The sequence below is a fragment of the Rhinatrema bivittatum genome, chromosome 18 (assembly GCF_901001135.1).
Source record: "Rhinatrema bivittatum chromosome 18, aRhiBiv1.1, whole genome shotgun sequence".
NCBI classification, from domain to species: domain Eukaryota; kingdom Metazoa; phylum Chordata; class Amphibia; order Gymnophiona; family Rhinatrematidae; genus Rhinatrema; species Rhinatrema bivittatum.
In genome coordinates this window covers 44,882,401-44,895,020 of record NC_042632.1, presented here as the reverse complement: position 1 = coordinate 44,895,020, position 12,620 = coordinate 44,882,401, and the positions used below count along the sequence as shown (strand labels likewise).

The following is a 12,620-nucleotide window of genomic DNA, read 5'->3' as shown; positions in this document are numbered from 1 at the left end:
CTTAGCACATCTGACCCATTTGATTAAATTATGTAAGAATAAACTCTAAACAAATTTAGACAATTTCTGCACTCAAGTGGTCTAAGATTTCTAAAGGCTTGCAGAAGTCAAGTCTTGGAAATGTATAGAATAAGAGTACTCCTTTTTATTTTTTTAGCCGTCCTTTACAACGGATGCTCAAGGCGGCTTGCGGCATTATCAGAATTCTTGTCTAACAAGTGTCTGCCCCACAAAGCAATTTGGAATGATCTTCATCTACCACTGGGAAAGAGGGGTGGAGGGAAGAGAAAAGGGGGTGACTTCTGCTTTCAGAGGAGGGAGTACCAGTTTGCTTGTGCAAAAGGTAGATCAGCACACCAGTGAAGCCCAGAACAGGACGATCAGTAGACTGAAGCAGAAGGATAAAGAAAAATAAGCAGCCATCTCTTGGGTCAATAAAAATGTAGGGGGAAGCTAAAGAAGAATAAACCCCATTTGTCTCTATAATTTTGCTTTCCATACCAGTGAGCAATCAGAACAAAGAGCTCTTTTTGCAAGCACATAGCAAGATATGTTCTCTTCAGAGCCACATTCACCCGATAGGGATCCTCTCCTTGGATTATGAGTATGTAGCTTTAAAGATGGTGCAAACCCACAGAATCGATTTTGCACTGGTAGAAAACTGTACAGAGATGTACTGTGCCAGCCGGCTGATGAAATTGCACCCAACTCAAATTGTAACGCATCCCTTTATCGTGTGTAATTTGCTCTTCCCCCTGAAAATAGTCACTGATGATTAAATAAAAGGATTTCTGACCTCCTTTGATATTCTGTTTCCATGGAGAAAGCATGTGATGACAACATACCATTAACCCAAGAAGCAGGTGATAATTCACCATTAATCCAAGGAGGTCAAAATGAGTCTTCCCTTCTGGTGGAACATTTTACAAAAATAAAGATCCATGACAGCAATGTCAGAGACGGCAACTTTCAAGCCAGCACGCGGGCACACGATTGAACACGTGTGTCAGCCCGCACCTTTTATAACATGCGTGTGCATGCTCACGTGTTATGAAATTGCCTGGCTGTGCACACCTGGGCACCAAATTTTAAGCGGGTGCGTAAATCAGGGGATTTTAAAAGATGGGTGCACAGACGCCATTCCCAGTTTTACCAGCTCATCCCCAATTCACCCAGTTCAGAGAGAGCAGTCCTCCAAAACCTCCTAGGTTAACAGCTTTCACTTCTCCCAGTTAGCCCAGATCCTTAAAACCCCATAGATTTGCCTAATTTTTTACATTTTTTATAACTTACATAGCAGAAGTGAAGTTACATGGCAGGGGGGGAGGAGTCTCGTTGCGCACAGGAACATGTTAAGTATTTATGAGCACATCTCAGGTTCATGCCCCCGAGATGTCCAGACCCCGCCCAAGCACAGGCCATTTTTGAAAACTTTCAAGGTGTGCGCGCTACAGCATTTACATGCATAACTGGGCGGCTTTTACAATTCCCCTCGGCGCGCGTACGCGAGCCCGACTTATTTGTGCATCTCCCGATTGATGTGCGCGCTGGGCTTTTAAAATTCACCTTTAATTGTACAGCTGTTGTAGTTCTCTATGTAACTCAATCAATCAAGTAGGCATTCCAGGCGTTATGGATTGCCTCTTTCAGCTGAATCGATCTCAACGCATTGGAAAATTGCATTGCAAAGTCCTTATTGGGTTTTATGGACCATGTATAGGTACTATCACATCTGAGAAAGAACAGCTCAACTCACTGGAATATTTATGAAACAGGATGGGATGGAGGATTTACAGGGTACAAATAGTGCTGGATGGTTTATGCGTAACCTTACTGGTTCCTATTTACCAGGGGGCATACATGCTTCATGTCATGTAAATCCATACTGCTTTCTTCCCATCTCCCACCCCCTACCACCACCAAGTCTTAGACTCATGTAGATTTGTCCCTTCATTGGGGTTTGAAAAGGAAGCCTAGCTTGGAAAATGAGACCCAGACAAATACGTATCGCTTGTGTTTATGAATATTACGAACACATGAAACAGGATTACCAAAAGCAGTAGAAGCATCTGGTTGACATAAGCGCAGAGCTGAAGTAAACAAAGTATGGCCAAGCTGTGTAAGTATTAGAATCTCCAATTCTGTGTCTGTGAGAAGAAATGCTCAGTGGATGAGACCAAGTGTCAGAATCCCTAGCATAGCGTTCTCGACTCTCCCAATGATTTATCATGTAAAAGATCGTATCTCCTGAGACTGTAGTAGATATTAGAAAAGTATGAAGATTGTTGATATATGACTTTGCAATTCCATTAATTCTTTTCTTCCCAAGCTTCACACAGTTTCGCATTATTCTTGGAGATTTTAACTTTGCAGACATTGAGCAAGCCAATCGCATTCTTGGACCTCTTTACTTTATAACATTTGTGTTCTTTGTCTTCTTTGTGCTGCTGGTAAGTGTTACAGATGTTTGCACTCTAGCGATATTTGCATTTTAGAAGTCAGAATTGTAATATACTTATCTATTGTACAGTTTCTATATAAGAGATGAAAAGTGATGCTAAATAATTATTTAACATGTCTGGGAAGATTTATTACAGCTAGACTACTGCTTCAGGAAGCAAAGTGCCATTGTACAGAGTTTGTAATGATAGTGGGATGTGAAAATTCTAGGTCTGTGTGATTGTGCTTATGGGTAAACGATATTAATTGAATCCTTGCCTAGTGGCGTAGTAAAATTAGCTTCTTTGTTAAAGCGCTGATGACCGCTAACAAATTAAATGGCGTGAGATCAAGAGAAAGAGGAAACCAGCGACAAGTCAAATGATTTATGCTGTGCTTTGTTTTTTTTAATTCAATGCAAAGATTCTGGTAGCAATCGTGCTCTTTTTCGTACGTCGCAAGATAAGTTGATACCTCGATTTTATGCTGACTTTCATGTGCATTTGCCAGACTAACACAGAAGCAAAAAGAAAAAAAAATGTTTGATGCTTTTGTTTTCCTGTAGAATATGTTCTTGGCCATTATTAATGACACATACTCCGAAGTGAAAGCAGACTATTCAGTCCGTACGAATGAATTTGAGATAAGTGATCTCATTAGAGAGGTAAGAATACATTTCTCAATCCAGACACAACATAGTAAAAGCAGCATGAGTGTGATAACTGTCAGGAATTATTTTACTTATCCTACTGCATTACATCATTAGGATTTTTACATTCATCCGTCTTCTTATAGGATCTTTTGGTTGAAGTTGTTCATCTGTCTATTTCTTCTCTGTAGAAGACAATACATTTCAAATATTTGCATATGGGCTGAGCTGGGCCAATGCCCCAGCCACCATGCAGGAGAGACAGGCTAAATTGCTGAACTAAGTACCTGCCCTGCAAAAGAAGTTTACCTAGCAAAAACTTGTGTTATATTTTCTTTTTTTTTTTGCTATGTATTTCGTTTTGCCATGTTTTTGTTTCCTTTTGTTTCTGTTGTCTTAGAGTGCGCTAAAATGACAAAAATCAAACATTTTGGGGTGGGTTTTTTTTTGGGGGGGGATGGGTTTGGTGACACTTTGGATGGGAAACACCAAAGGAAACAACAGATGCAGTTATTTCCCTGTCACTTCAGAATGACAGCACATCCCCCTCCTCCTCAGACTGGCAGGGGGCGCCAGGGATGCTGCAGAGACTTTGCTTACAGCTCCTGCGTGGGACTCCCGTCCATCCCTCAGCAGCAGCTCCTACTGGCTGGCAGAAGAGCTCACGTGTGTCGTGTCCCGGAGGGAACCGTGCTCCATGCTGCTGAGCCAGACTGGAATCGCTGCAATGACTGGGCTAGAGGGAGAAGGGAAAAGGGATTAAAAGTAGGGGGGGGGGGGGGGGGGGAAACAGGCAATGCCTGGCATCTGATTCAAACCATTTACTGGGGGAACATTTTTCCCCCCCCAGAGTTATGAAAGAGCGCTTGTGAAACTCAAGCTGAAGAAGGCAATAACGAAAGACATTAACAGAGACATAATTGAAGCCGGTGGAAAACTAAATGTCAAAAAAGTTAAAGATGATTTGAAAGCGTAAGGACTAATTCATCATAGTTTCAATTTAAATTCAATACAGTAAAAGCCACATTATCCGGCAATTTAGCCAACTGGAAAGTTCAACTAACCAGAGCTTTTTTTTAACTACTGTCAAGAAGGTTTAAATAAAATGCTAATCAGCATTAGGGAAGGCACTAGCTGTTCTCTGTCCACTCCTGCTTCATACAAATTGCAGAAATGGCTTGCATAAAAACCTTTAAGAATCAGCTGAAAACTTGCCATCATGTGGATGTCCTATTGCAGGTTTTCTGCAAAGCATTTACCTGTCAGCTGTTAAGGTGATACAATTATGTCCTTGCCGTCCAGTCTGCTTATTTTATGCATTTTATCATGTTTTAAGGCTTTTGTTTTATTTATAATTACATTTTATGTATTTTTTTTTTGTGTGCATTACCTGATGCTTAGGCGATTCATAAGTCTAAAGAAAGATAAAGAAAAAGCAGAGGGCTCTCAGATAACTGGTATGGTCTGTTGCCCAGCGTGCCGGATAATGGGGCTTTTGCTGTAGACTCAAGGCACGTGATTTGTTGTTTATGAAATAGAAGCTCTTAAGTCAAGTTTGTTGTGTATTTTGCCCCGCTGCAATAAATCCGTAAGGGAAAAAAACGTAACTATTTTTAAATGTAATATTGTTACTGTGGCCCTGATTCGCTCGTTTCTTTTCCTCCACTAAGCACAGAATGGGGAAAAAGGCCTTTAGAAAGTCAGTCGCTATGAGGAAACTGCCTTCTATGCTCGGCCCATACGATCTTAGGACAATGAACTTTGAGGATGATTTGGATAACCCTTCCGCTTCATCAAAATATGTAATGAGAGATAGATTCTATCTTTCATTACATATTTTTTACAAATACTATCTTTACAAATACTAGATTTGTAAACCGACGAGATGTTCCCAACGTACGTCGGTATAGAAATGCCACTAAATAAATAAAATAAATAAATAATGAAAGCAGACCATGCTAGTGCGGGGGGGGGGGGGGGGGGGGAGAGGGGTGTCTCATTAAAAAAACGATCTTCAAAACTATCGATAGCTCTGCAGAATGGCTAACTTAGCCAGATAAGTACTGATATTCATTCTTAAAAGCCAGCTAACTTTAAACTTATCTGAGTACATCCAGTGGCACGGCTGCACCGCTCAATATCCCAGCCACGTTAGCTGGATAAGTCTTGTCAGGCTAACTTACCTAGCTGGCTCTGTTTGAATATCGATCTCTAATAAACCTGAAAGCCAGCATGTACAGCAGCTCAAGGAAATGCCACAGAGAACAAATAAATTAAGGCCTTCAGCCAGGGCATTACCGGGCAAAATATCTCTCTAGGCGTGCACCGATTTTGGCAATCTCCTTCCTTTCTGGGCTCCCGTGCTTACAGACCGACTCAAAAGGGCAATCCCCATCCTCCCCAGGTCACCCCCTTCTTGCCTACCTCTTGTAACAGCCCTGGATATTCCTCTGACCCTCTCTGCACAATCTGTCCCACTTACCCCTGGCCTTGGATTGGGGTTAGAACACGGAAGGTAAAATGCTAACTACTTCTTTCAAAAATTAGGAAGGTATGAAAGATGCGACCCCAGACTTTGTACAACAAAGAGGCTACATAAAACCTTGCTGATTTGGGATTTTAGTAACCAAAGAAGTGAAGCTGACCCTTGTGCTAAAAGGCACTTGGTCCAAAAGAGAGCTTTGGATTATGTGTGCAAACGGCAATCGGTATATAATAACCTTTAAATAAATAAATGTGACCCAGGCATTGTATTTGCTCAGTTTATCAGGCAAAGTCACATTTTCCCTACTTTTGTTACTGAATGTTAATCTAAATCTGAGCACTTAGAATCAAAAGATTACCAGATGTCTGTCAGATGGGATAGCAGGAAATTGCACTATGTAGAGCTGCACGGAAAAAGTCAGCCGGGGTGATAAAATGTAATTTACTGACACATGATAGTGCTGCCTTCATCAACTCCATCCTTGCCTGAGTATTGTTTTGCATTAATCTTGCGACTACAGACAGGGATATTCTGCTGCTGAGACAGAAGAAATTTTGCGTGACTATGAAAGAAACAAAGACAACATGGATTTGGACGAAGAGGTACAGTGTGCTTTAAAATATGCCATAAGACAGAATAATTAGATTTGAAAGATTTTTCTTGCTGATTTGGTGAATGACAACATACAGCACACGTCTCATTATTGTGGTTTCTTTTGAAGAATAAGTGGGCTTGTGTGGAAAAAAACGTTCATTTTTCTTATATTAATATTTTTTCTTTTGTTTCTGTGTTTTAGCATGTGCTAAATCATTCTAGCGCATCCATCATGAATATGTATGACACAGACTTGCATACCATGGAGACAGTACGTGCAAATCTCTCTCATGCATACTCAACGTGGATATCCTGAAAACCTGGTCCCTTTGTGGCACTCGGGGACCAGAGTTGGCCACCCCAATTTAGCACACGCTAAAATGCAGAAACAAAATGAAACAAAACTGAAATTGGTTGCTTTTTTTTTTTTTGCTGCTTCAGACTGGAATTGACACGAAGCAAGTGTTGATGTTTTCATGACTGCACATCCCTATCATAGACATGAGCTCTAGTAAAAATAATGTTAGTTACTGATGCTTACCACAAACCCCCTGATTAGACTTTTTTCATCATAGCACAGCTCTGCTCAATTGTGTTTATAACAACCCTCTTAGTTGCAAACCTTGGAGTGAATTTTCAAACGGGTTTTATACGTGAAAATAGCATATAGGCACACATATGCTATTTTATAAATGTTGAGAGTATGCATGCATTATCAGTTTTCCATATACGTTTTACCAGGGGAAAAAAGGGGGGATACGAAGTTGATATTTTGTAATAGATAAACATATATTACTGAACTTATTCGTACCCTTTTATTTTTTTAAAAATGTTTATATACCGCTGTTACTATGTAAAAATTAATCAAAACGGTACAAAAAACCAGAGCAGTATAGTATAAAACTAGATAACAACAATGGAAGGACAAAACTAATAAGAACTAAAATTGATATCCAGTTCTAGTATTCAGAGTACCAAACCACAAATATTGTTAAAAGAATAGCTGAAGAGCTGGATAGACTTATTCGACCAATTTTAAGATAGCCTTGGATATTCAATGGCACACCTGTGCTACTGCAAAAATTTGCCTCACTTTTAAAGTTTTCTTTCCTTATCAAAATTATCTAGGAGAGTCTGAGTTCACCACAGCAACAAAAGCTGAGAGAAAGACTGAAAGGCCATTATAACAAACAGGAAGATTTAGGAAGTCACAGAGGTAAAACCGGTCACATCGGACAATATAAAAAAGTAAGTTTCACAGGTTCTGCCGTATCTTGGGAACTAAGAATTATTTTTCCATCTACAATGGTATTTCTATTACACTGTAAACTGAATCTTGACTAGTACGAAGAATGGTTTTCTGTGTGTTCTCGTATGTGAGAATTGCAAACGTGAGGTCAAGGAACTCTGCTGAAATCTAGGCTAGACACGAGGCCCTTCCCCGTCCTGCGTCGATGGGATAAAAGCCTTTAGTAAATCAGGCCCACAGCTTGTAACGTTTTCATAAAGGTTCATTTTTCCCCTCCAATTGTTTTCCAGGGGTAGAGCGATAACCATTTGACCCTGGCGTAGACCCAGGGTGGCTCCCCCTCCTCCGATGAGTTCTTGTGGAGGTCTCCCTCTGATGTCGAGCTCCATGGTTGGGGTGGCACCAAGCGACTTTGCTGCTCAAGGTGCACCTGTGCGGCCCCGCCGGTTAGAGCGCATGCGGTTTCTAAACTGCACGGGAGACATGCAGACTCAGGTTGTTCAGGTTGCAGAGGTGCCCCCTGATCTGGCAAGCCTCTCCTTCACCTGTTGTCCTTCCCTCCCTCAGTAGCTTTCCATATCCAGAAGGCTATGCTCTTAATCAACAGCAGTGCTCGTGGACAGAGATGCTCAAACAGTTTGTAGTCAAACTTAAGCCAGGTGTTGTTCAGCCTGGCTCGCGTTCAATAGAAAGGTCCGATTTCACTGAAACCTGCTGGGGAAATCCATCAGATTTCCCCCCTGGCTGATGTCCAGAAGCAGACCCAATGATTGAGCCCGAGAATGTCATCTCAGATATTTCTGATTGTTCTTTTAAAACTTTTGACAAACAATTCAACAAAACTTTGACATTTTTCCAGCTTTCTCAAATATTTCAATGAATGTATTCTGAAGATGTTTGCATGTCTCTAGTTACCAGCAGACCTATGGGCAGGTGCATACAATATTACCAGCAAAATGCAAAGACATAATAGTTGTATTAAAGACCATTGTACACATAACAATTTCTCTTAACTCTTTAACTTGGCTAAGGATAAGTACATAATGAATATTGTTTATATTCATATACCTGAAATATTTCCAGATTCCACTCTAATCAGTAAATCCAAATGTGCATTTACAAAAGTCATGCGGGTGTGTCTGTATCTATGCATGGATCTCCCTTGTTAACGCAAGTGGTGGTACGCAGGAAATTAGTGGAACATGAATTCTTAGCCGGGATATGATTAGTCAGACCCTCTGTTTTCATCTGTGAAGACTTACAATAAAAATACTACAAAATGATCACCACAGCCTTACACCTGCACAGTCACCTAGCCAGTCTTACAGCCTGCGTCAGTATTGTTCCCCTTACAGTCAGTTACAATTTCTCTCACTAGACTTGAGTCCACTTACTGGTCTGTTTGGGAATATCTGAATAAGCATATTATGATTATGAATGGAACAATGAGTGAGATGATCAAATTTGCAGACAATACAAAATTGTTTTGAGTGTTCAAAATAGCAGCAGGTTGTATGGAACTGCAGAAGGACCTTGTGAGACTAGGAGATGAGCATCTAAATGGCAGATGCAACTTAATGTGGACAAATGCAAAGAAATGCACGTAGAGAAAAATAATCCCAACTATAGGTACACGATGCTGGGTTCCATGTTAGGAGTCACCACCCAGGAAAAGGAATCCATGTGGACAATACCTTGAAATCTTCGGCTCAGTGTGCGGTGCCGGTCAAAAAGGCAAATAGAAGGTTAGGCATTATTTGGAAAGGAATAGAGAACAAAACTGAAAATGGCACAACGACTCTGTATAGATCCATGGTATGTTCGTATCTTGAGTACCGTGTGTAGCTCTGGTCATCCCATCTCAAAAAAATCCATAGCGGGCATAGAGAAGGTACAGAGAAGGGCAACAAAAATGATAGGGGATGGAAAAACTCCCTTATGGAGAAAGGCTAAACAGATTAGGGCTCTTTAGCTTGGAAAGAAGACAACCAAGAGAGGGTATGCTTGAGATTTATAAAATCATGAGTGGGTTGGAATGGAGTAACTAGTGAATGGTTATTTGCCCTTTCAAATAGCACTAGGGGACAGTCCATGAAACCAGCAACCGGCAGATTTTTAACAAAACGTAGGAAGTATTTGCTCACTCAGCGCACAAACAAGCTATGGAATCTGTTAGCAGGGGATGTGGTCAAGGCCAGGTAGACTCGGGAAAGCCGGCACCTATCCCTGGGAGCGAGTTGCAAGAAAGAGATCAACTATTGGGTACTTTTGACTTCAACTGGCCACTGTCAGAGACAGGATGCTGGGCTCAATGGACCTTGGTCTGAGCCATGCTCTTATGTTTTTATTGTATGATTGAAATATTCCCTGCTCCCAAACGTGATATGATAAATGACTTTTCATTTCCTTTACATTCTTGGAGCAGCACTGCCCTCTTCTGGGAACCGGATTTTATGTCTCTCTCCATATGTGTGTGTGTGTAAATATATGTAAATATCTATCTATCTATAATCACATAGTTTTGCAGAGCTCATATTTTTGCTATCTTTGAATGTGGAGAATTTGAAGGCATATTATTGAGAATAAGTCAGATTAACCATGAATAGTTGAATTAAACAATAGGATAATAGACATTTGCCAGGCAATGTTATTTAGAAAAAGCAATCAAAGTAAATTGCATACATACACACACACGTCTGTGGGTCTAGCCTTCCCTTGAGTCTAATTGCCCAGACAGAAACATATCCCAAGCATAGCTTTAACCAGTAACCTACCAGCTGCAGCCTTCTGGCAACTTTTCCCTATTTGCCTCTCCAGTTTTGGGTTCGGCCTCTTGCTTTCAAATCCGGTGATTCATAACGCCTGACCAACTGGAATGCAGAATAGGGATGAGTAAGGCAAACATTTCATTTTGGTTCATTTTATCATTTCAGTAGGTGGAAGGTGGGGAGGGGGAGGTTACTTAGGCTTTGATTCATTTAATGTTTATTTTGCTTCAGCTCCTTTGTCGAACTGAAATAAACATTAAGAGGGCAATATTCAGCCGGGAGGGAAGTGGATAACAATTAGGGACCTTCATTTTCAGTTTTTATTTTTTTCCTGGGAATTAAGTGTTTATTGCAACAAGAACAAAAATGGGAGAAATCAGTGGAATGACTTGTCATTTTTCTGGATAAATGCAATTTTTATTCTTGTTGAAATAATCACAAATTCCAGGGAAAAATAAAACCAAAACTGAAAAGCAAGGTCGCTACAGATAAGTCAGCTGGATAAATTTACACCAGATGCTCAGCATGTCACTGAATATACGTGGGCTGTCGCAAAGTTAGCTGGATAGGTTTATCCATCTAGCCCTAGGACTGTCTCCAAGTAGTCCTAAAGGTTTTCTGCAAACCACAGCAGAGAATAAATCCCAGGGCTTCTCTGCTATGAACGAAAAACCAGATAGGGCGCAACCAGTCAGTGAGAATTCTTCAATTCTTTCACTGGCGCTGGCTGACCGGTGAATTCAGATTAGTAGATTACAAACGATATCACAGAACGATTTTTTACTTTTGCTATCAAGATGGGGTTGTTGTGGTTTCTGTATGTGCTGGGGAGGAGGGTGAGGTTGTTTTAGTCTGTTTTTTCTTTCATTTTCTACATTTACGAAGGAGTTGCTTCTGGACTATAAGAAGTAAAGGTAGCCAGATATCGGTGAGGTGCCAGGAGGACTGCATGCTACATAAATGAATGTTCCCTAGTTCTTCTGGAGGATTTCCTGGCCTCCGTGACATCAGCAAAGTCTCAATGTGTCAAGCTCGCTTGTGGGTGGGTGGAGGAAGCTGGGACTGGGAGTATTCACTCAAAGGTTACATATTCCAGGCTCTATGCGGAATTTTAGGCTGGATTTGTAGTAGGAAAGAATTTAGACTTATCATTGTGGCCTCAGCACGAGAGATGTGCATCGTTTTTTGTGTTCGTGTCATTCTTCGTTTTTCGGCCACCATGGAAAATGTCGATTTTTTTCGGTTCCGGTCTTTTTTTCCGCGAAAAATCGTTTTTTAGTTAGTGCGCACTGACTCCCCTTAGTGCGCACAGACTCCCATTAGTGCGCATAATCAGAAAAACAAATTTTTGCGAAAAAACAGAAAAATCCTGATTTTTTTCGGGCTCCCTGAAACATACCGAATTGGACAATTTCGTTGTAATTTTCCAATTTGGCAAAAACGAATGCACATCTCTACTCAGCACTAACTCTGCAGACCCTGCTGATACTGAAAGCCTACAGACTGGGTTAGGAAATGGTATCGGAGGAAACTCTCCAGGGAGGGGGTTAATCTTTACTCCTGGGGCAAGGCTTTGTCCCCTCGTTCAGACGTGAAGGATTGGTGCTAGTGCTCACCAGCTTCAAACTTGTGCTAGCTCACCTCCTCTGTCTGTCTGCTACCATGTGTCTGATATTCCTTGTGTGCATTTTTTCTGTGCCATTCCCCAGAAAGAGAAAAGTAAATCATTACACGAGTAGCTTTCCAAGGGAGCAGCTTTAAAACTGGTTATTGGGAAATGTGTTTCAGATTACTGAATGTTCACATGCATCTCACATAAAACCATCCTAACTATAATATTTGCTCATAATTGCAGTCTGAAGAAATATCGGAAGAAACTGACAAGCTGCTCCCCAGAGGCAAATCGGAGCTTTAAAAATGGGGTCCTTTTTATGGAATTAGGAATGAAGATGTACCTGCATGCAAGGCTGCTAGACCTACATGTTACATTTATTCAAAATCCTTAGCAGAACAAAAATCCAAACTACACAATATATAGTCTCGTCTGTACATATGCATGGTTAAAATCTACAGAATAAAACAATTTCCTGTGTTTCATAGCACTCGCCATTGTTAAATCACTGCTTAAAGTTGCAATGAATGTGTTAATAAAATGTTTTCACCTTAACGCTAGGCATCCCAATGAAAAAGAGGAGTGACGGAGTGACATCCTCTGAGCACAGCATTATCAGGGATAATAAATGACAGGAAGTGTAGACAGGAGGACATCGAAAATTACCTTTTATTTAGCAGAAGCTCTAACTCCTCTTGCTTGGGCAAAGACTGAAATGTGCCACTAGTGGGAGTCGGGTGCCAGGGCACTAAACTCGCATATTGTAGAGGCTCTCAATTTCCGCCAAAGACCATCCTTAGCTCAGACCATATACTTGATCCTAA

At 40.9% G+C, this 12,620-nt stretch overlaps 1 protein-coding gene across 2 annotated transcripts in view; it reads left to right on the top strand.

Annotated features, from left to right (window-relative positions):
* Positions 1 to 12,286, top strand: part of PKD2L2 (polycystin 2 like 2, transient receptor potential cation channel) — a 30,400-nt gene extending 18,114 nt beyond the window's left edge. For both annotated transcript variants that reach the window (XM_029584046.1, XM_029584047.1), the window contains exons 11-16: positions 2,330 to 2,450; positions 3,005 to 3,103; positions 3,939 to 4,060; positions 6,094 to 6,175; positions 7,296 to 7,415; positions 12,040 to 12,286. In XM_029584046.1, the coding sequence (XP_029439906.1) occupies positions 2,330 to 2,450; positions 3,005 to 3,103; positions 3,939 to 4,060; positions 6,094 to 6,175; positions 7,296 to 7,415; positions 12,040 to 12,099 (604 nt within the window). In that variant the 3' untranslated portion in view covers positions 12,100 to 12,286. The remainder of the gene's footprint in view (positions 1 to 2,329; positions 2,451 to 3,004; positions 3,104 to 3,938; positions 4,061 to 6,093; positions 6,176 to 7,295; positions 7,416 to 12,039) is intronic.
* The last annotated feature ends 334 nt before the right edge of the window (positions 12,287 to 12,620 follow it).